This window comes from Cyprinodon tularosa, unplaced genomic scaffold (genome assembly GCF_016077235.1).
Source record: "Cyprinodon tularosa strain WSP-4 unplaced genomic scaffold, ASM1607723v1 ctg318, whole genome shotgun sequence".
In the NCBI taxonomy this organism is placed as follows: domain Eukaryota; kingdom Metazoa; phylum Chordata; class Actinopteri; order Cyprinodontiformes; family Cyprinodontidae; genus Cyprinodon; species Cyprinodon tularosa.
The window spans coordinates 912,289-935,604 of record NW_024039028.1 but is presented as its reverse complement, the minus strand read 5'-3'; the positions used below and the strand labels follow the sequence as shown (position 1 = coordinate 935,604).

Genomic DNA, 23,316 nt, shown 5'->3' with positions numbered 1-23,316 from the left:
TCGATACAAAACGATAATTATTTACACCCCTATATAATATCCAGCCCTACTTTGACCACTCAAAGGCCAAATGGTTTATTTCAGCCCCTACATCAAACACATCCCCAGTTTAAAGGCCTGATCTGATAATCTCTACTTACCTCCTGTTTTCTTTTGTTTTCTGACATCTGATTAGCCTCTCCAAACTTTTTGGCCATCCGAGCAATCTTGCTCTGAAAGAAAGAAAGAAAGAAATGCTCAGATTCCTATAACTGTGTAACAACGTTGTCAATTTTTGACAACTGGAAAAGTATGTTTACTAACTTGGAGTGAGTGTATTGCAGTTTGGTGTTTGGTGGCACACTCAATTTTGTCAACCCTGTTCTTTAACTCTTGGAAATTTTTGTTAAAGTTTGTCAGCTCCAAGATCTTCAGATGCTCATTCACAAGCTGCTGGACGATCTAAGGGATATCAACGAAAGGAACAGCATTTCACAAACATTATATAAATATATATCTTTTTTTTGTTTTGTTTTGATAGGATAGCTGAATACAAACCTTTTCCAGTTTTTCCTGACTGCCAGCCTTCGCTGTGATTTTCAGCTCCAGTTGGGCCTCCAGCTCCTCATGCTCCACCTTGGGCCTCTTTCCCTCTCTTTTCACAGATGGTGCATCATTTTCGTTTCCTTCTGATAAAGTGCGTTTCAGCCCTGATGCTGAACTCTTCTGCCCTTGATCTAAGAGTGAGAAAAAGAGACAAACTGGTAACTAACCTGCTTTGCTCAGGTATTGATCTACATCCTAAATGTAAACATATATGCTTTGTTCAGATGAGACCAAAAAAAAAAAAAAAAGCCACCTTTTTGGCAGCAATCTAACTCTACATCATCCTGATCAAACCATGCCCAGAGTGACACATAGGGGTTGCAGCATCATGCTGTGGGGAAGTTTTGCTTCAGCAGGGACAGGGGAGACTCTAGATGTGCATGTCTCAGGCTATAAACCGTATATCCAGATTGCTTCCACTTCGCAAATCCACCACACACAAAATTCCAATGACAATGTAGAAATCCGACGGGGCAATGTGAGAAAATGTCAAAAGGGTCTGAGGTGTAAAAAGTTTTGAAAGGCAGTTTCTTATGTGCTTTTGGTAGTTTTTTATACCAAAATTGTCCAGCTAATACATGCCAATTTCCTTTATAGTGACACTTATGGCAGATAGCTTGACTTCAGGTATCTTTCTCTTTAGAAACACAATGAATTATTTCGTTGCCACCAAAATGCAGTGTGTCCACTGTATTATACCTGTGTTACAAGGCGGGGTGGATGATGGTCTGGTTGGTCCTTTAGTTTCTCCAGCTTCCCTTTTTTCCTTTTTAGGCTCAACCTTTACAGAGTCCACCTTCATCTTGTCCTTCAGATTTGACTCTTTCTCAGCAGAAGCTCTCTGATCATCCTCCTCTTTCAAGTCTTCCTCTTCAATTGGCCGTTTTTCCTCAGCCGACGCCGTTGCATCCCTAGATTTAGGAGGCTTTTCTTGTTTTACTGTGGATGTGGAGTCTTCAGAGTCAATGGTGTGTGTCGAGTCATTATCTGCATCCATCGGTTCTATACATTCAGACATTGCAGACGGCTCAGGAGAACGTTTATCAGAATCCTTCTCCAAATCCACAACTGGCTCCTCTGGAGCAGCTTTTTTCTCCTGATTGAGGGCATGAACAACAAATTAATTCAACATCATCATACGCTAGTCTGTTTTATCTCTAAGATTTTAATAAAAATGCTTTAAAAGTGTAAAGTAAATACAAAGAGAACAAAAACTCTTAAAGTTTCTGAGTTTTTTTTACCTGTATTCCATCCATTGGGATCACATCTCCATCCTCCTTAGAGTCTGCAGACACTGGCCCGACTGACTCATTGTGAGGGGATGGTGAAGAACCTTTCTTCTCCTCATCCTCCATCTTCTGGGAATCAAGGGATTCTGTGGGGGGTGGCGACAGCTTAGACATTGCTTCCTCTATTGGGCTTGGACTGTCGGAGGAGCCCGGAGAGGGTGATAGATTTAGGGACAGGAATGGTGCTGGGGAGCTCAGAGACCCAGGAGTGGTGGGGGAAGCCGCCTGGGGGGAGCTCGGGTCGAAGGCGCTGTTATGCTCCTTGTCGCCCATCTTTTGCCCGTCTTCTTTGTGCATGCCATTCACCAGCGGCGGCGGAGACGGGTTGGACAGGCCTGGAGCTGTGTTCAGTAAAGTGCTGTGAAGGCTTTCCAGTTGCAGACGATCACTGATCTTCATGGTTTTCTTGGCACGGAAGATTTTCTTCTTTTCCTCGGTCACAACGACTTCCATTGCTTCCTGTAAGGCAACAAAACCCGGATTAGAGTCAAGAGGCAAAAATCAATCCAGTCTAGGAGTGCAGTTTGTTCCGCCTGAGAGTCTGTGCTGATCTTTGCGCTCACATAACTGCATAGCCTGATCCAAGACACTAGAGGTCACTGTGGAGCTCTTCTACCTTTTTTCTTGGCTCTCTTCCAGAAGGTTCCTTCACAGATCTATTTATTCTGAGCTGATTGGTTCTCCAACAGTTCTGTGATTCAGATCCAGTACTGTAGTGAAATTTAACCATCTGATCCACAGTGTCACTCCTCTACAAATAGAAAAATCAGAAGCAGCATCTCAGTGATTAAGAACCTCTATTTGATTCTGTGAGAAATAATCTAAAATCCTCCTGTGATCCAGTCTTCCTAATTGTTAGTTTGGAGTGGATCATCAATTTCCTGTTTAGCTAAGCCTGGATCCAGAGAGCAGAAGAAAGGACACCGAGTTAAAGCAACAGACGAAGCCCCGGCTTCCTCCCATCCCCCCATTCAGCGATTGGCTGAAGCCTCAGCGAATCAGAGCAGACTAACAGGGGCCGTCCTTGCAGCAGCAAAGAGGTTATGCAAAACGTGGAGGGCTTTCCATACAGGGTTGAATTTTTGCTCTCCACACACGGTACGACTGAGGCTAGTGGCAGTATTTTCATAAATCTCTATTTCATGAGCAAAAATAATTAAAATTATATTTTTTATTACTAAGATTTAAAGTTAAAAAATATTTAGTGCAAGAAAATGCTACATAATTCCCACTAAAAATAATGATGATAACACAAATAAGCAGTGCACAGACTTTTAATCTGGGGCTCACCTTTAATCCAGAGGCTTCTTGGTCATGGATTTAATACCAGATCTGTCGACAACCTAAACAGGGCAGACAGAGAAGATTTTTGAGTGACTTTTCTAACAAACACACATCAAGCGAATAAGACGTAAGCCTAAATTTAGCTCCACTGTATTGAATTGCTCCGTGTACACGCACACACACACACACAGTCATACATCTGGGGCTGGAACTGGGATATCTTCCATCCTTTTTTTCCCTCCAAATTAAAATACATGTTTTATGGAAAGGTTGTAAATGTTTAGAGGCAGCCTCCGCCATACTGGGAACTTGAAAGAAATCGCTTTTCAAGTCTTAATGTGCTTGAATAAGGTATTTAGAGCTTTTAACAAAGTAGCATAGATTAATATCTATCTTCAGAGCTAATTTTACGCTGACATGCATCAAATCCTTTTTTTCTTTCTTTTAATCACTAATGACAAACTGCCTAATTTGGCTTCAGCCCTTTCACGACAGATAATCCTAAAAAAACTTTCAGTGTCAACAATCGAACATCTGCAATCAATGGGAAAAAACATCAAAGGGAAACGCTTTGTGTTGGTTTCAGAGTGGAAATAAGGTTTAAAAAGATGGATCTTATGAGATGAATGAGGTTTGCTTTTTCTGTGTTAAGCTGGCTAACTTTACTGTTTCTGCATTGCTGATCTGTAAGGCTGCAGCAGACTTGGTCATGTGACGCCGCTACAGTCTAACAATGTTTGATTTAGCCTTCTGCACCTTTGCAGGCAGCACTATGTATGTGGAAAAGTACAAGGACTAAGTGTATACTTTACACTGTAAAGCACCAGAGTAGGATGCTGGTGCACACGCTCAACACCCTATACCTTCTCTGCTCTGTTCTCCCACTGGAAGCATGCTCATTGCAATGATTATAAAGTCCCTACTTTAAAAATTAGGCTTTTTTTGTTGCTCTTGAGGCATTGATAATCATCTAAGCACAAAAAAAGTCAGCATGAAAAAGTGGAGCGATGCAAATGGCAAGCATGGTCGATGTTCCACTTCAAATTCCAATCTTATTGCACACTGCGCAGAGCACAATGTCTCCCCTCCCCCATCCGGCCTCATCAACCGAGCCTGGATTGGGTGCAAAGACTCAAAATGGCGGCCAGCTCTGCAGCTCGTTGTCAGGCTGAGCTCTGTAGCTAGCTGTGTGAGGACTCTGTCAGACGGATTGGGTTTCGGCACTGCAAATGTTCAATAGAGATTCTTTGATAATCTTGAGTCAGCAGCAGGCAGAGACAGTTAAATCAAAAAGTATTGCTCCAAACATTTCATTTGGCTAACTTTATCAGCAGCAACACCTGCCATGTAGAAATGTGGCAAAATAAGTTATTGTAGGTCTATGTGTGCCAGCTACTGAACTAAATAAAACCATTAAATATTGTTTCAGCACAAGCATAGACTTCTTTTCCTTCATGTTTCACTGGCTATACAAATCCGATAACATCTGGATATATTACATAAAAAAACAGTTTTAAACTTCTATTGATTAATAGCCTCAACATAGAAAAGATCAAACATGGACTATGTGAGAAGTAGAAAAAAGGGCCTGGATTTTATTGTCCTTCGTTAACAAAAAAAAATCTTCATTATACTGCAACCTTGAAAAATGCTGAATATTAATTGAAAAGCCTCCCTCCACCCCAGAGTGTTTTACACAGACATATTTCCTTTTACAGAATGCTGCAGCATCTGGTATGTGTTATACAGTTGCAGCAGAAACTTAATGTACGAAAAATTCTAAGAAATAATAAACAGGTGCAGTCTGTATGCACACTTTTAAATCTGCTTACTATAATCAGAATTTGTTTGCAATTTTCCTATATGTGGCTGAAGAAAATTCCTATTTGTGGTTAGGAACTATATTATATGAACATTTAGCTGGAGCATTCAATTATTCTTTGCAAAACACTAACTATCTACATCAAGTACAAAAGTGACCTCAATAATCCACCTAGCATCTTATGTTAGCGATTAGCAGTTAGCTGGCTAGCATTATTGATGTCAAAGTCTTTGTGTGACTTCTTTAAAGAATATAAAATACCTCAACTCAGATTTATAAAACTGACCACTTTGAATGTTTGCATTCCATCTTCCCGTTATCATCGACAAGTCTCAGCCGGAATAAACCACTGACACGTCTGAACATCGCCTAGTTTTTTGTTTTTTTTTCACAACCATCCTTCTGAAGTTTGGAAAGTCCAATGCTGAGAGATGCATTGTACTTTGTTTACATAGCTAAATAATGCCGCTACAAGTGTCTGCATTCTGAAGCCAGTGAAGTTATGTCACGTTTCAAGTACATTGTCTGCATTGAAGTGTGTAAAAACTAATAAGGAAGACCAATTTTGATGAAAGGAGGTACTAATATTAAGAAGCAGCTGGTCGATGTTGATAGGATAAACAGCTACCTCAAACAATCGGTGAGCTTCCAATTAAGCAAAGAAGTCAAAACATCAAACTTGGTTAATGAACCATTGGTATTTGATTTTGCCATGTCCCAACTATTCCTAGGGGAATCCAGTGAGTCTGTTACAGTCGTCAAACAACAAGTACACATACATATGAAATATTCAACAGCATAAGAAACTGTCCAGTGGTTGGAAACTGTGGTTAAACCTTGCAGCAATAACCTACGGTACGCTATATGAATGCAAAGACTGGAATTTCCCACAGGCTGCAACTCTGAGCAAAACACACTAACCCCACACTGCTCCCCGGGCGCCACACAATGGCAGCCCACTGCTCCCCAAGGGGATGGGTTAAATGGAGAGAGTTAATTTTGTAGCTCTGTACTTGTGACAGTGGAATGACAAACTACAGACGATATCTCAAACAGGTCTGCTTTTAGTAAAAATTAGCTGCAGTTTGATACCTAGCTTAAATGCGATTCGTTGCTAACCCAACTTGTCGAACATGCAAAGTTCAAGCATTTATCAAAAAGGGAAACATGCTGATCAACATGGCAAACTGCCACAGACTCTGCATCAAACTGATGACACCGAACCAAAAATACTGCATATTTGCACCGTATATATTAATGCTCTGAACTTCTACATCAATGCGTTTTTTGCACAATGTTTCTTTTCTCCCAGACTGTTTACATTTGATCACTGCTGCACTTTATGAAATGGAAATGTTCATTCACTGTCTGAAAGCTGTACCAAACGAAATTTCATTTTGTATACGCTCAGTGTAAAATGACAATAGAAGTTGTCCAAGTCTAAAAAAACATTGTTGTTCTTTGCTTATTTCATTCACAGTCACCTTCTAGAATAATAATGCAAATAAAATGAATTTATACTTCAGTCCAATGGCTGTTCGCTATTTAAATCGTTTAGGTCCGCACACTGTAACCGCACAGGAACTGATGTCACAGATCTGTGAGGGTGAAGCGGATGATTGCATTGACATCTGCCGCCACAAAAACAACCAGTAGTAAAAACAACAACAACAATGCTATTTGCTCTAATAATCTTTCTACAAAGTGACATGTGACGCACAACATACACACAATATCATATGCAACAGAAAATAAGTAGTACGAAGGTTTGATTGCATCCAAATTAACATTTTCCAAAAAACAATGTTTCCTAAAAAAAGAAAAGAATACATCAAAACAAAGTAACTTGTTTGAACACTGTAGTTTCTTTAAAAAAATAAAAACATTAAACACCATAATGTAAAACTTAAAGTTCAAAAAAATGCAAACCTTTTTTATTTCTACTAGATAATATTTTAAATGTTGAGCTGCAATATGAACACTAAAAAAGAGAAGAGATAAGTTACAGTAAAGCATGCTTAAAAAAAAGAAATGGCAACCTTCTGCAGGATGTGTGGGAAAGGGCCCTCCATATTATTTGCTGATTGTGGGAGCAGGGAATAGCCGAGATGGCGGCACCAGAATATAAAAGAAAGGGGGAGGGGCTCAGCTGGGACCGGTCCATGTTGCTCCTAGCAGGGGTGGGTTCTAAATAAGGGTGTGTAGTCAAAGTGAGAGATTTCTGGGTGTTACCTAAGGTCTTTAAAAAAGGCAATGAAAGTTTCCTTCTTAGTGCTTTCTATGCCACACAGCGTTATATGTGATAGTAAAAGTTGTAGAATCATGTTTTTTTGATACAATCTTATATTTGTGCAGGTATCAAAAATAACTCACAGGCCGGATATTGTGTCACCTGCACTTAAACGTGCATAGTGGTGATTATAACTTACAGCCATAGCTAGCAGAGCGCAGAGAGAGGGGAAGTACACTGCACAGTCCGTTGCTAAGCAACACCCATCCCCCACCTCTAGCACAATCTAGCCCACAGTGTGGAAATGCCACCCACCCTGGACTGTACCACTCCGATAAAAAAAAAGGTCAGGGGGATTGGGTTGTCTGTCTTTTAAAAAACTGAAAAGTCAACAGTAGTTTCATGAATAAAAAGGTCCAGAAGAACCCTGAAAAACCTCCCACTCTTTTTAATATGCTTGAGTGATTTTTACTGGACTGAAGGTGTTAAAAAAAAAGCTGTATTCCTTTTTTCCTTATGAGGAAAAAAAGTCCCTAGTCCAAATCGTCTGACATAATTACAGAGAGATCACCTGGACTATTATGTGCTATAACCTGAGCACACATTGAGCGGAGTACTAATCATGTTAGCTTCAGCCTAGTTCTGTCACCCTACAGACTGTCTCTGTGGACTACTGTAATTTGATCTCAAAGGTCTCACAGATTACAGTTAAGGCCAAAAGGACAGGCTTTTAGAGGAGACAGAGCAATTCTACTTTACATTTGGTAGATCTATCCTTGTTCAGTCTAATATTTAAATCGTATATCTCTTACTGTTTGTACATTTTCCTAAAGACCTGATAGCTTAGCTGATGCTTTAAGAGATTTAAGTTATTTGAAGATGAACAAAAATATTAAAATGTGAATAAGGATAATGAAGGTCCCTTTTATTTAGTCCCAGATTTTGTTCATAAATCGGTTTGGAGATCTGGTAATTAACAATGGAACTGAGGGCTTTGGTTTCTGCATCAGACCAACGCACAAGCTTTGCTTGCTTTAACCAAACTCTTCAACCACAAGGCAAAAGAAAAATAAATAAGCAGGAGCTCCTTTCAGTAATCTACTTCATGCGTATGGAATAAGTACATTTAAACTAAACTATTAGCCAAAAGTATTACCATCTGACTCTTTTAGAACTGATTATTTTTAAGAGCTTTAAAAAAACTTAATCTAAATACATTTTCTATGTTTTTTATAGTTTGTTAAATGAGTCATACAAAAAAAGCAAAACACTTTCAATGGGGCAAACCAACGCAACAATCAACCAAGTTGGAGCTTAGCTAACTGCACGACTGTCGCTAAATTGCAGAGGCACACAGCACCTAATCTAGAAGCAGCTACCCAACCCCCCCATCCTCCCACCCTTTCTGTCCTTTATACACACACATGGTCTGTGTGTCTCCTCTGCTCAAACATGGACCATACCATTTTCAAAGGGAGGGGGAGGCAGAGAGGCATGTGGGGGAGGGGCGTCAAAGGCAAAAGACAGAGAGAAAAAAAAAAGACTGGTTTAAAAGACTTTCAGGAAATCTACTTTGATTTCCTGCAGAATGTGATAATAATCACCTCTAGTTTAAACCTAAAAAAAAAGCCTATATTTTAATTACTCCCTTGCACATTAACATGTCATTACAGCAGCATTCACCAGCACATCTATTCTCCCAGCATTCCTTTTCCTTACATGTGTGAGGAAGACATGCCAGATATTAGCCAAACAGTTCCAGGCTAGGTGCACTCAGTGCCAAAAACAAAAAACAAACAAATGGAGCAGAGCAGAGCCTGCCACACTGAGCAGTCTATATCCGCCCAGCCTCCCCTCCCCCCAACACCAGGGAGGGGTTGGTGTTAAACAGGCTGAACCATTCTAGCAGGAGGGTAACTCCTTTCAACGAAGAGGACAAAGACAACCAACATGAAAATACCCACAGGTAGTTAACCCATTGCTTTAAAAGTTCAAATAATAGTTGAACTAATTGATTTTTAAATCAATTAAGTGATATCACATCAAGAACTCCGAAATCACAGAAACACACTAAAGTAGAATAAATGAAATATTTCATTTAAAAAAAATGTATTGTAGTTTTCTTTGTAATTCCCCATTATCAAAAAGAAATTAACAGTTCTGACAATAACAAAAAAAAAAAAAGCAACTAGCTGAACATTCTTTGCCCAACCCCCCTCCTTCTTCTCCTTTTTGCCACTGCAGAAACACAAAATGGCCACCAGTGTTGCTGCGAGCAGCATGCAGAGCAATAGCAGGAGCAGATCATGTTACTGACTCCGCCCACAAAAACCCCAGCAACAAGAGCAAAACGCTTCAATCTTTTCACTTTATCATGATCAAATAAATTTAGTCTGTTTTTAATGGAGCCCATGAATTGAGCACATGAATTGTGCACGCTCACATAAAACTATATATATATATCTATATATAGAAATATATATGTATATTTTTTGCAATCTTTTACCTAATTTAATCCCAATCTATTAATGAAACGTGAGATAATTGGAGAAAGGAGTGTTTTATTACCCATTCAGATAGGTTCAGGTGTTTTAACCAGGGTTTCCAGCAGTAAGCCTGATCCTAAGCTGTTTGGGACTGAGACACACAGCACACACTGTTCTTCCTTCTAATAAACCAAATTAGTAAAATAAATCAATAATAATGGATTTAATGCAGGGAATCTTACTAGAAGTCTAAATGCAGTGTGAAAAACAAAAAACTGGCAGCTATTGAGGGCAGACACTGCATTCCAACTACACAGCGCAGCGTGCGCAACTCTGCCCTTCCCCCACTCTGACTGCCTGCATCTGGATTCACTGAAACTCAAAATGGCCACCTGGTCTGCTGCGCTTAGCAACACATTTTCCAACAGAACCTGATCTTCAGCAGCACTGTGGAGCCTGGAAGTGGTGCCTACCTGCCGGACTGTCACTGTAAATGTACAACCTTGAATGCGCTGCAGCGTGGTCATGTATCCAAAGATGCGTGTGTGAATTTAAAAGGACTTAATTGGCAGCGTCAAACTGTACCAATTAAATGCCCTTAAAATGCCAAAAACCTCCAACCAATTCCTGCTGAGATCGCCTTTTTTCTTTTTCTTTTTGGAACAACCTTTATATATTAATAAATCTGGGGTCTAAAAGTGATTGAACGAGCAAGGAGACGTCCCTTTCCCAACCAGGGGAGCGCGTGACTCCGGCCCAGTGTAAAAACCAGACCCGTCAGTAGCTGTGAAGCTGAGTTCGGCTGTCTCTCTGGTGACTGAACATGTCCAAGCGGGGACTCTGACTCAGCCTGCTACCTGAGCATTTAAATTGATGTTAAGTGTTGAACAGAGGACTACGTTTAGGATCCTGCAGTTCCAGCTAACGCAAACAATTCTTGAAAGGTAGATTGCTCTCATACAACCCAATACAATAGAATCATTAAGTTGTGCAATTTCTGCATTTCCATTCAAAAAGTTGCACTCGTTCATTCATCAGGCATATTCATTAAACTCAGAGATTGCTTTTTAAGCAGCTATTTCTGTTTATTCTTATAATTATGACTGAGAGCAAGTAAAGTTTTCTAGCAAAACACAGGACCAATAGAAATGATTTTTGATACAGAAATATCCAACTTATTGAAAGATCTAAAAGCACAATATCTTAGTGGGGCTCTTTGTGCATGAATTAGTGCGTCAAGGCTGTGTTGCATGGAGGTGTTCATGGAATCCAAGTTGCTTTAATAATAGAGTTCAGTTCATCTGCATTGTTGGCTTTGGTGTCTCTTTCTTTTGTCTAAAAATATTGGCTTTCATTAAGTCCAGTTAGCTGCTCAGCAACAATAGTCATTAAACCTATGTAACTATGCAGAAGTCCAGGCATTTTTATCAATAGATAATTATATTAATATGTGTTGTAGCTAAAAGCTTTGACACCATCTGGAGTCCAGATGCTATCAATCTCCCCCAAACGTTTGAAGGGGTTTTACTTTCCAAATGCAAATGGGACATCCCCACTGAGGGACAACTAAATGTATCCCTCTTTGACTCTTCAGGTTGCTCTTTTTCTTTAGTACCTTTTAAGTAAATATATTTTCTTCCTCCACTCAACTTTTTATTATCACGCTTGGATGCAGATCTCAACTAATGTCCACTTTTCTGTTTTGTGGCTTTCCATCTTTGTGGAGGGGTCTCTTTACTGCCTTCCCCATGGATGTTTATGTCAATCATGGACAAATCCATAACAGGAAACATTTCATCAACTCATACCATATTCAGATTCCTTAAAAAAAATGTTTTGGGGTTTTTATTAGCTGCAATATCCACATGTAAATGTGTAAAACATATTACTGTTTCGTTTTGTGTCCTGGATTTATTATAACTTTCATTTTTCAAAGGGAATTGGTTATTTAGAAACACTTGCATATTCTGCTGTTTGAAAGAGAACGGATTAAAGAAAATGTGATTTAGTGGAAACAGAATTCTAACTCACTCTTCAATACTTTTACTTGAGTAAAAATAGAGGCGGCACATGGTTGCGTTTCAAATTTTTTATACAGAAGCTGTAATAAAATCCTATCAGGTGGAGTACCACCCAACTTGTTTCATTTTATGCTCTTCTGTAGGAACAAGAATCCTGTTTTTACTGCAAGCAAAAAGCCAGGGAACATGATGGAGAACGCAGGAGCTTATTTTCCCCCTTCTGTAATATTCCCTACATGCATCTGTTCGTGTGTCATTCTCTATATATGCAGCAGCACTTTTTACCCTTTCCATATAAAACCGTTCCGGTAGCGAAACCGTGTGGATGGAAAAAATAATAAATTTTTAAATTTAATACTTATTTCAGTATCATATCTTTTTAAACAACCCTCGACGCTTGAATCATTACAGTTTATTTATGAAATTTATCTATAATAAGTATATTAGAGATAAAATGAATAATGAAAATGTAAAAGAAAAAAGAACAGACTAGGAAAATAAACTGATAAATTTGCCTGATTAGGCTGAAAAGCAGCAGTCTAAAACCACTGTTCCCTAGCCTACTGTTGCCAAAGTGTTGTACGCGTGATTTGCTCCTGTTGTGCAAAAGCGAAAAGCAGCGGCAGCAGACTGAAAGGAAAAAGGGGAAGAAAACTAGGAGGGGGAAGGGAATGGGGTGGGTAGAGTCTGAAGGTTCCATGTGAACCCAGCATATGCACATGGTGATTATTATTGTTTAGCCATGTGCTACTGACAGAGGCTTGTATCATGGCTCGGGAAAAAAAGGGGGAAAGTCTGCTAAGTATTTAAGCCAATAAAACAGATCTTATCCTAAATCAGGTTAACTTTGCTTTCCTTAGGTTATATGAATAATTTAAGGTCTTGGTTGACAGATGAGCCCATAACCCTAACAGCTATGATTCTAGCTCTGGTAGGAGTTCATTGGACCTAGAACAATCTCTAATGTGTCCACTGTCACACTGAGACTAAAGCTAGGACTACACAGTCAGAGCCTAAGTCCACAGGCAGACACACAGCGCTATCACCCATCCCCCACACCTGCAGTCTGCTCCTCGCTGGAGGTTTACTGCCAAGCACGGACGACACCATTTTAGCAGAAAGGTGTCCTCATCGAGGAGCGAGAGACCTGTAGGAAGGACTGACAAATTCCAAAATGTTTGAACCAATGTCACAATAATGACATACAACTAGTCTGGGTTTAGGAGGAAATCATTCCCAGTAAGTTTAGGGTCACTTAAATATCTACATTCTACCCCAGAGCCTCGAAATGATAGCTCGTTCTCCCTGAGCTGTTGGATGAAATTTTAATCATCTCTCTGTAGCTAAAATTCAGCTCTAAAACTTTCTAATCTCTTATTCACATGGATGTAATGGTTTATTCTGCAAAACAAATTCAATATTTCTGCCTCTTCTCCTTTCTGAAACACACACTGTGCTTTTCTCTGGGAAAAACCTGGCAACTCATAGCTAACGTCGATTCATTTCACTGCATCAGTTAGTTTAACAAGTTAGCCTGACCTACATGCTCCCAACCCCCTGTTTTTAATTTGACGGACTGCTTGCAGTGGATGCTTTTAGCAGAAAATGGCTGCCGCAGCTGCTGAGTGAGTCCCTGTTATGGTGAAAACAGGAGCACAAACCTACCTATGGCTTTCTCTTGTCGACCCAAACCCTCCAGCTCTTGTCTTCTTCATCGCTTCCTTACATCACATCAATTTGCCAACTTTATTTTAATAACTTAAAATTAACAAAATTTTACTTAGATCAGAAAACGCATGTTAAGGAAAACTTCCCTTCTCCAGGAATGTCTAATGAAAACAAACTGGATTAAAATGCAAAAGTATTTTCTTAAAAATTGAAGTACAGAGAATTTACACATTTAGACAAATCAAATTTGGCACGTTGCACACATAGTCACATGAAATATTTTGATCACTAATAAAAAAACAAAAAAAAAACATTTATCTATTCCTAATTTGTTATTCTGATGCTTTTTAATCATGAGAATATACATATGACCAAATTTTTGTATTATGCTGGCGACACTTCATTTTCGATACACTAATGTACCTTTTGATTTTGTGTGAAGCCAACGTACAGTAAAAGTTCTCCTAGCATTGTCTCGAATCTAGCAAAGATGCGGTCAGCCCTGGCTGCCGTTAGCCTCAAAGGTCCGCTGGTTGCCACGGTCCTCTCAACATCGGAAATTTTTATTATTATTACGCATTAAATCGGTAAATGGGTCATATAGTGACGCTTTAAAGTATAATTGTTAATTCCCGCCTCATATGATCTTAAAACCTACTTTTATTGACCAACAGCAACGGAAAAGAAAACTTTCAACTTTCAATGGAGCACTCCATTCAAAGATGCTGCTGCCGCAGTGCATGCTGGGACAGCGGCCAATCTCAAGAATGGACAAGTCTGCTCGGATGCATACTAGGGGTGGAACGGTTCACAAAATCCACGGTTCGGTTTGGTTCACGGTTTCCGGTTCCGTATATGTTTATTGTTACAACGAAAAAATTTTTTTTTTATAAAAGTTATAAAATTAATGAAAAAATAATTAAATTAATGAAATTAATGAAAATATAAAAAAAAATGAATGAATTGTAATTATTTTTAATGTTCCGCGGAAACTATGGATAATTTCCGCATGTTTTGCTGCTTTGAATTTAATCATCTGGCGCATGCCCTCTACGGTCTCCAAGGAACACAGAGCGGAGCGACGGGAGCCACAGGGGAGGCTGTAGGCTTTGCTTTGTGCAGGCGGTCTGGAGCGCAGCGGGGTGGAGCGCTGACGGATGTGGGATTTCGGGGTTAGCATGACATGTTGGTCATGTTGCTGTTAGCATAAACAAAACGTGTTGCACAATGCTTGCACACTGTTGCACTTTTATCCACAACTTTCTTTCCGCCGTCATCGTAGGTCACTCTAGATGCAAAGCGCCCCCATACAGCAGACCTATAAAGAGCTGCTGGCGCGTCTTCCAACTCCTGTTCTTTCCCACTCGCCATACCCACACAATGCTTCACAACAACTGATTGTTTTCTGCTACACCCGGCTAAGCTGCTTCGCTTCTTCTTCTTGTTTACTACTGGTTGGCTTTGGTCACAGTACCGCCACCTTCTGCTCTGGAGTGTAAACGCTTCGCCTATGAGAAAAAGGAGCAGCGCATGAACCGAACGCAACACACGCAAACCGAACCGAAACAGTCGAACTGAACAGTTCAGACGGTTTTCATAAACCGTTCCATCCCTAATGCATACTCGGTAAATAGGGAGGGGTGAGAACAACATCTGTTCTCGGTCTGCTGTTCTTGTGAATTGGAACAGTGAGGTTGATGGCGTTTCACATGAGAACGCACAAGTACACACGTTGAGAAACGGCCCAAGTTTGGATCTTTATTAATGAGGTAATGAGCAGTGATGTACATCAGAGCTGATAGCTTGGAGTCTCTGCTCTTTTTGTACTGGGCGAGTATGCAACTTGATGAATTGTAACAAAACAAAGCAATTTTGCCAAACCACCCAAGTTAAGGATGGGGATTTTCTCAATAATTTGCTAATATGTCAAATGGAGTTGCAATCTCAAATAATCAGTTTTCTAAAGTCCAGTTGCTGTACCAGATATACATCTACTGCCGTTCCTGTAGTACAGCAGTGTTTTAACAGTAGCAGCAACGTAAACTAGGATGACCCCTAACTGTAGTGTTTCTGGTGATGATTAAAAACGTTTTTCTAAAATAGATATATCTAAACAGTCAATTGTGTCTTTTTTTAAGGGAAAATAATTGTAACTTATATCTGGCAGCAGTGCAGTGTTACTTTATGTCTCATTAAGATAGAAAACGTTAATGTGTTATACCTGTGCATTTTTTAAAACCAAAGTTTACCTCGATAACTTTCACATCCCAAACACTTGATGCAAGCTTCTGGTTAATTTTCTAGCAATGTTGGGCAATCGCATCATGAAACAAAATGATTCAGTCAACAATGAATGAAACCTAAAGCTCTAGATGTTACAGCTATAAAGCACACAGATTGTTGAACTTGCCCTACCAGTACAATTCCACATAAAGGTAGCACACAGCAAAATCTCAAGCTGAAGACTTGACTCAAATTGTTTCTTCATCAACCAAAGAATATCCATAAACAAATTAAATTTCAATTGTTTTCCCATCACAAATGTACTTAAACTTTCTTCACAAGACTTCGGCTGTGAGTTGAAGACCAGCTCAAGAATGTGCATGAAACACACAAATAAGGGACAATCTGCTGCAGTTTTATCGGCACGAATCATGTGCTCTTTCTTAGCATTTGCTAACCGTTGATTAGCTTCTTCTTTAGTGACCCTTTTGGATTGGTTGCACTGGCCTTGTTATCATAGAGAAGCCCCATTAGATTAATATTCATGGAGGTTATAGCCAGCACTGCTTACCTGTTCTAATAAAACTGGTTAAGCGTTCCATTTTTGATTTGATCTTTTGAGTGCACATAACTTTTGGGAAATTTCAATTTAACAACAAAAACAAAACAAATAGTTTAATTCCAAATTTTTAAATTAGTAAGTCTGTGCTCTGTAGCAGGGCTAGGCCAAGAATTGCATTTGTAATATTACATAATGTATATTAAATGATTATATAAATCTGTAATTTGTATAATCACAAGTTAACGAAAAGCAGTTTTTTTAAATGCAGAGGCACTCTGTTTTGGTCACATTAAATTTAACAAGAGTAATGTTACGTTTACACCGATCTCTGATCTGATCTGTATCATCAGCGAAGTGTCCAACTTCAGCAACTGCTGCATTTGCAGCGCTTTCCGCGCTTCAGATGCTCACGACGCGCTGCATGACGTTTTGCTAGCATGGAGATCTCTGAATGTGAGTAAAAATATATTTTCCACACAATAGTAAGCAGCACCTTACAGTAAACCACTGCTTGATATACTGAATAATGGAAAAATAGAAAATGAACAGCTGATACTGTGGAAGGTTGTGCTTAAACTGCAAAAATCCAATCAGTGCCAGACAGAAAGTGCTTCCTTAAAACCAGAAGACATCGACAGCAGACAGTGATGTGGTCAACCATCATTTCCACTGTCTTGAGTGGGTTGAGCACCAACTAGTTTTGACCAAACCAGTAAAACAGTTGGCCCACCTCCTCTCTGTATGCAGACCTGTGGCCATCCTAAATTAGACTAATGACATAGTTTCTTCTCAAGGATGACAGTGTGGAAGGCTGAGGTCAACAAACTGGTTCCTGGAATATTTACCTGAGTGAAGAGTAGGCCAAAATTAACTGCATCATCTGCACACCTGTTTGCCTGTCAAGCAAACAACTGGGGCCCAGCAGGGGGCATTCTTCAGATGCTCAAACAACATTTCACTAATAGATTTTGTGACGAGATATCAGGGCAAGAAGCTAGTTGTTATTTAACCGAATGATGCCACATTTCTTGTTGACCAGGACAAAGCTGGAGACTTGCTGAAGAATCAAGATTGAGGATTGAGAAAGAGACATGGTTGGGTCCTTAAGCCTTCATATTATTCTGACAGCAAAAGAGCCTGTAAATATATTTGTCAGAGATTCTACATCCAGAAGATTGGAAGTGTCAAAATTAGAGGTATGCAATTTATTGTCAGGTGTAAATATCTACAATCAAGCCCATATCTTAAACAGCTAAGGACTACCAGCTGAGGATTCTGCTCAGGGTGGCGGGATAGTCACTTCTGAAAGAGGGGGGGGCTGTTGTTTCAGCTGCTGTCTCTTGCCCTTTCCCTTGTATGATCTCGTTTTCTCACTTAACTGTGAGGTTGAAGGAAGACCATTTTTTTAGGACTTTCCAGTGAAAAAAAAACTTGTAAGGTTACCTACGCAGCTCAATATATTCTTACCTCAGATCAATGCATATATATGCAGCATTTTGCTTTGGCCATTTCGTTTTCTGCACCAAAATTAGCATTTTTAAGAAGCCCCTTTATTTAATCTTCATGCTGCACTGCTGCATTGTAGACAGTTTTTGGCCATGACCTTTTAAGCAGAATCTGCCCCACCTTTCCTTTTTACTACTGTAGTGGGATTGGTTATCCTCCCGCAGCAGAGTGTCGCAGTGAGCTTGTCACAGATATCTTTGATTTATGCCCAACATTGAAGCGTGGTCTGCGCTATGTTATTCCACGCCACAACGCAAGAGAGACAATCAGGAACTAGCTATGGGTCTAGATACGGCCAAGGCAGTGAGGAAGTGGGGGCAAGTTTTTGCGACAACGGAGGGACATGAGGGCAAAAAAGAGCGGGGATCCAGGTGGAAAGAGGGTCCCAGTGTTCTCACGCACCTCGCTCTTCTAGCTGGTGCAACTTCACGAGTCATGTTCCGCAATGGCGGTCATACAAACAAGACAAGCCGGTAAGATGCCAAACAGGAAATACGCATAATGTAGAGCGGATGTAGATTTGACCAATCAGAGGCCTTTTGTCTGCGGTCATCTACAATTTTGGAAAGGTGCAGCAGAGTGTTTGTGGAAGGGGCGGGGGCACATTTACGTTCACTGTGACACACGCAGACGACCTGGTTTCTGAGTATAAATCGGGTTTTAGGCTGAAGTACATCAGCCGTAGCTTAGTGATTTTTACGCCTGGTGGAGGAGGCGGTATCTGGGACACTCCCGACATCACTGGGTCCAGCATTGGTTTTGAATTGTGTTGTTTTAACAGAAGCAGGTTCCTCTGATACAACAATAGATTTGCGATTTTATCCAGTAACCCATATTTGGAACATTTTAAAGGTTAGAGACATTAAATATGATAACCACTAGTTGGCTTACCCAAAACAAAGCTGTGTTCTAAGCGAAGAAGAAGAAAAACGAAAAGATGAGTGTGCACCACCGAGTATCAGAGATGTTCTTCGGCTAAATCCGAAAACATCCAAATTAGTAGCTAGATGTTGCCATGATTTTCTAAGTGGGAATTTCCTACAGGATAAAAACCAGATTTGGGGGATGTATGAGATGATGCGCTATTACCGCAGTGAAATTCAGGCCCTGTTTTTATAACTACTTTATGAAAACAAAAACACATTAAGATAAATGTTATGTATTTGCCATCAAGGTTAAACATATTGAAACATTTTCAGACCATATATATCGCTCAGCTCTATTAATGACTAGTATTGACTAGTGACAAATGTTTTATGTGGGACTATTTGTTCACCTGTGCACTACTGTAGCTAGCCAACATTAGGCAACAGGTAGCATTAGCTTTCCTCCATATGTCTTTTATTTCATATTAAATAACAGACCATAACATTGGAGGGACAATATTTTTGGATATTAAAAGCTTTTATTTTGTTGGTTGGCATGCGCTTCATGCGCAGATTAACATCCAGCAGCCATTGCATGATATCATGTGAAACCCATAAACTGCAACCCCCTCCATTTGCCATCCAATGTTAATTCTTTAATTTTATTTGTTAATAAATATTAATATAATCTGTATTGTCATCAACTTTTAAGACCTCTATCTTTTAATAACTAGTTTGCATAATTTTGTCTGATGCAGCGTCTTGACTTACTGCTCGACGGGGGTTAAAGAAAACAAGGAAAACAAAGAAACAAATCAAGGCAGTTTTAACATTGAACATCAATTTTCATCTTTTGCTAAGGCTTTTGTGGATTTCTGGTTCCTTTACAGTTATTTTTTTTTTTTTTTGCAATCTGTGCATGCTTCTAGACCTCACAGTACAACAGCTTAGAGTGCTTGCCGTGTACAGTAGAACTGATACAATTTGCAGGCAATTATGGATCAAATCAGAACAGACAAGAGCCAGGGTAATTTATCCTGAATACAAATTAAGACACATACTTCTCATGATGACAGTAGAGCTGAAACAATTCATTGTGATTAATTGATTATTAAAATAATCAATTAATTTAGTAATCCATAATTGATTGATGGACTTTATTGATCGTTAACTGTAGTGTAGAGACTCTAAAAAATGCCTATAGCTGACACAGCAATCCACTTAGAGCAGTAATTTATCAAAATTGTAAAAAAAAATATGCAAACATCTTGCATTTAAGATTAAAAAAACTTTTTGTCCAGTCAATCCGCTCTATCCAGAACTCCTCAAGAGGAAAAGTTTTAGTTTCTCCTTGTTTAATACTGTAAAATAAATTATTTAAGGAACATTTAGCTATCCGACAATTAATCGATTAGATGACAGAATAAAAACAAAGTAGTGCACAGAGTACTGAGTTATGTGTAAGTTTAGAAAAAACCCCAAATCTTTCCAGATATCTTATGGAAAGGTTTTTTCAAAGGCTTTTTTCATTATTAAAAAAGCGCTTTATTCGAAAGCGTGTAATGTTAAGAAACACAAACTATTGTACAATTTACTGGATTGATAATATTCCTATCTTGGTTTATAGCATTATAGAAACAAAAAATGCAAGAAAAATAGTTTTTATTCACTGTGATTAACTATAAAACTGTTTCACCCTGATACATTCAAAATGTGTCTTGAAAAACATCTGAACATTTATAAAATTTATATAAAATGGAGACTAAATAAATCTGACAAAGTCAGAACTCATGTATGTTAGTCTTTGAAAAATGTAGGTGGTGGCTTTAAGGGCTGCACCCACTGCCACAGAAGAAGAAAAAAACGCAATGAATTACAAGCGCACCATGTGAGCAGTGTATGAGAGATGTGGGGGAGGTGAAACAACTAACAGGGCTGTACCATCTTCCAAAAGGTAAAACAACAGTCCAATTTAGATTCACTCGAGAACCAATCAGTTTGAAGTACCAGGACTATGAAGACGGAGTTCAGTTGTGAGAACTGACTCTGTGCTCTTTCACTTTAATGTGGTTCAAAGGCTTTTTTTGAGCATAAGCCACTGCTGTTCCCATGAGAACCATGTAGTCACAAATTTACACATAAGAAATAAAAATCTACCATCATAAACAAACAATATGTATATATTAACATAAAATAACAGACAAAACTGCTTGGCCTTAGCTCTACCATAGAGATTAAGCCCCACCCACTTTTCAAGGCAGTGTGCTTCATGGAAAATTACTGGACTGTACCACTTTAGTCCTAAAGGGGGGCCTCAATAGCATGCAGTGACATGCTACTCCTTCCTCAAATTTTTTTTGCCCATGTTTACTTCAACATAGAGGCTTTTAGTTGTTTTTGATTTTCTGTTTGTGTATATTAAAATACATTAAGATGCACCCTTTGTTGACTTTGAACCAAAATATAGAGAAACATGTTTTCACACATGAATTGGGAAAGTTAGAAAAAAAAAAAAAAAAAAGGAAAATCACTTATTTTTATACCCCATCAGTTTTAAGCTAGAAATGCACATGCCAACTCTGTTTTTTTTTTTGCTCTTTTTGCTTAACTGTAACCTCTGCAGTGAGCTGGTTAGGATTACAGCTTGGTTTTGAACCGACACCTCTAAACCGCAATACTGACTTCACAGGACCGAGTCTTTACATTTTAAAATGAAGGACAATTATATCAGTTATATCCAGCAAAACAACAAACGCTGTAAAGGTAAAGGTGTAAAACAACAGAGTCCATAAGCAATCCTCCACAGTGCATCTGTTGACAGATAGCTGGCATACACGAGTATGCGTTAATGTTTCAAAAAATAATACCATGACCAAGATTCACCTCATTGTAAGATTATATAATCAAATACAAAACATTTAACTGTGAAAACAATCAGTTATCTGCCCCGCACAGGTAGCAAAAACTGCCCATCTGCCCAGACTAAATTTTTGAGTGATAGGCTCCGCCCCAAGCTTCTAAGTCAAAACAGCCAAATTATAATTTTATATTCATTAAATTCAATAACAACACATGTCATCTAGAGGCACTTTACAAAGACAATTCAACCAGATCATACAGTCAAATTAGTAAAAATTTTTCAATCTAAAGAAAAGCAGCAAATTGATTCGACTTATTGACTCGAAAGCAATCCTTCTAAAAAAAAGACAAAATATCTCTTAAATGCAAATTAAATGTAAAAAAATGTTTTAGAAGAAATTTTATCTCCAAGAAAAAAGAAATGTGATTAACGTCGAAGCTACGACGTCTACATCAGTTTATTGTGTCATGACTGCAAAAAGTTCAAAAAGATTTGAAAAACACCTAAAACTGTAAAATGTCCCAACATATAAATAACTGTAAAACTTAGTTGAATAAAACAAAACTAACAAAAGCATATGCCAAAAAAATATTTTCTTTGGATAGGCTCCAGCCCCAAATTCCACCCCTTTTTCCCCCCTCGGCTATGTAACAATAAATACACCAAGTATGAAAAGTATATATATATATATATATATATATATATATATATATATATATATATAAAGGCATTAGAGGAAAATGGCAGTTTAGTAGTCCATGTTTTTCGCTAAGCTAACACTTTGTCGTATCTGTACTTTACAATTCAAACATAAAATCAAATAATATTGAAAAAATAGACAAAAATAACTAATAATTACAAACATAAAGTTGAAAGTAAAAAAAATATTTTAGTTTTAATTATCTTTTTAGTCTGGAGGGTAACACTGCTAGCTTAAATTTCCTATAACCGCTATAGCTATGACAACTTCTGCAGATCGCTACTTCTTTTACCAGAAAAAAAAAAACTAAAAAACTATGTATAGTCAGTCTATAACAAACCAACACATTCAACAACAAAAAAGTGCCCTTTGCATAAAAAAAAAAAGAAAGAAAAAGTGAGGTTTAATTAGCATGCAATGCCCCTACTCACCGACTTGCTGTCTTAGCGATGGTCCGTTAGGACTGCGGTCTGTCCGTTGCCGGACCGATCTGAGAGGCAGGCGGTGTGGATGGAGCTGCAGGACTGTGCAAGGGGAAAACGAAGCTGCAGCACACCGACTTCTTTTTTTTTCTGCTTCTCTCTTGGAGAAAAAACTCCTCCTCTTTTCGCACAAACGCCCCCTCCACACACTCACAAAAAAAAAACTAACGGCTGCGCTGTGACGTCAGCTGTCGGTGGCGGGAGCGGGGGATGGTCGACTGGGAACGCCGAAAAGAGGTCCGCTTCGAAAATCCTCACGCGACCTGATTTTTCCCCCCCACTTTGTTTCTCTCTATAAGCCTCCTCTGCTGGTACCTAAAACCCGAACAGGTATGTATGATCAAGCTCCCGGATGTCACGGATCGGTTTCTACTAGTTTATCCAGCTGAACTAAACAGCAACCTCAGCCTGGAGCAACCGGCAGCTGCAGTATGGTAGACACAGCCACACGGAGCAGACTTCAGCTAGGAGCTGCTCTGTGCTAGAGAGGGAGGGAGGGAGGGGTGTGAGGAGTCCACACAAACAATAACCCCAGGATGAGAGGGAGGGGTTTAAATAAGAGGAGGAGCTAAATAAAGAGGGAGGAGCTAGTCCAGCAGTTGCCTCTAAAATGTCCTATAAACTGACTCAGACACTTGTGGTATTATTAGGTTGTATGTACTACATTACACACCTGTGGCTGTGATTCACTGTTCTTGGGTGATTTCCCAAGATCTGAATGGCTTTTGAGAG

General features: G+C 39.1%; 1 protein-coding gene across 5 annotated transcripts in view; it reads right to left on the bottom strand.

Annotated features, from left to right (window-relative positions):
* The window catches only part of LOC119788472 (activating transcription factor 7 interacting protein), a 30,014-nt gene extending 6,941 nt beyond the window's left edge, over positions 1-23,073 (bottom strand). Inside the window, exons 1-8 of one of the 5 annotated variants that reach the window (XM_038292823.1) lie at positions 22,534-23,073; positions 3,165-3,217; positions 2,491-2,625; positions 1,827-2,333; positions 1,285-1,681; positions 538-716; positions 304-441; positions 141-212 (exon numbers count right to left, since the gene is read on the bottom strand). In XM_038292823.1, the coding sequence (XP_038148751.1) occupies positions 141-212; positions 304-441; positions 538-716; positions 1,285-1,681; positions 1,827-2,333; positions 2,491-2,604 (1,407 nt within the window). In that variant the 5' untranslated portion in view covers positions 2,605-2,625; positions 3,165-3,217; positions 22,534-23,073. Of the gene's footprint in view, positions 1-140; positions 213-303; positions 442-537; positions 717-1,284; positions 1,682-1,826; positions 2,334-2,490; positions 2,626-3,164; positions 3,218-7,019; positions 7,118-22,533 lie in introns of those variants that run through there. The other 4 variants (XM_038292819.1, XM_038292820.1, XM_038292821.1 and 1 more) reach the window with 4 other exon arrangements.
* Positions 23,074-23,316: the final 243 nt, after the last annotated feature.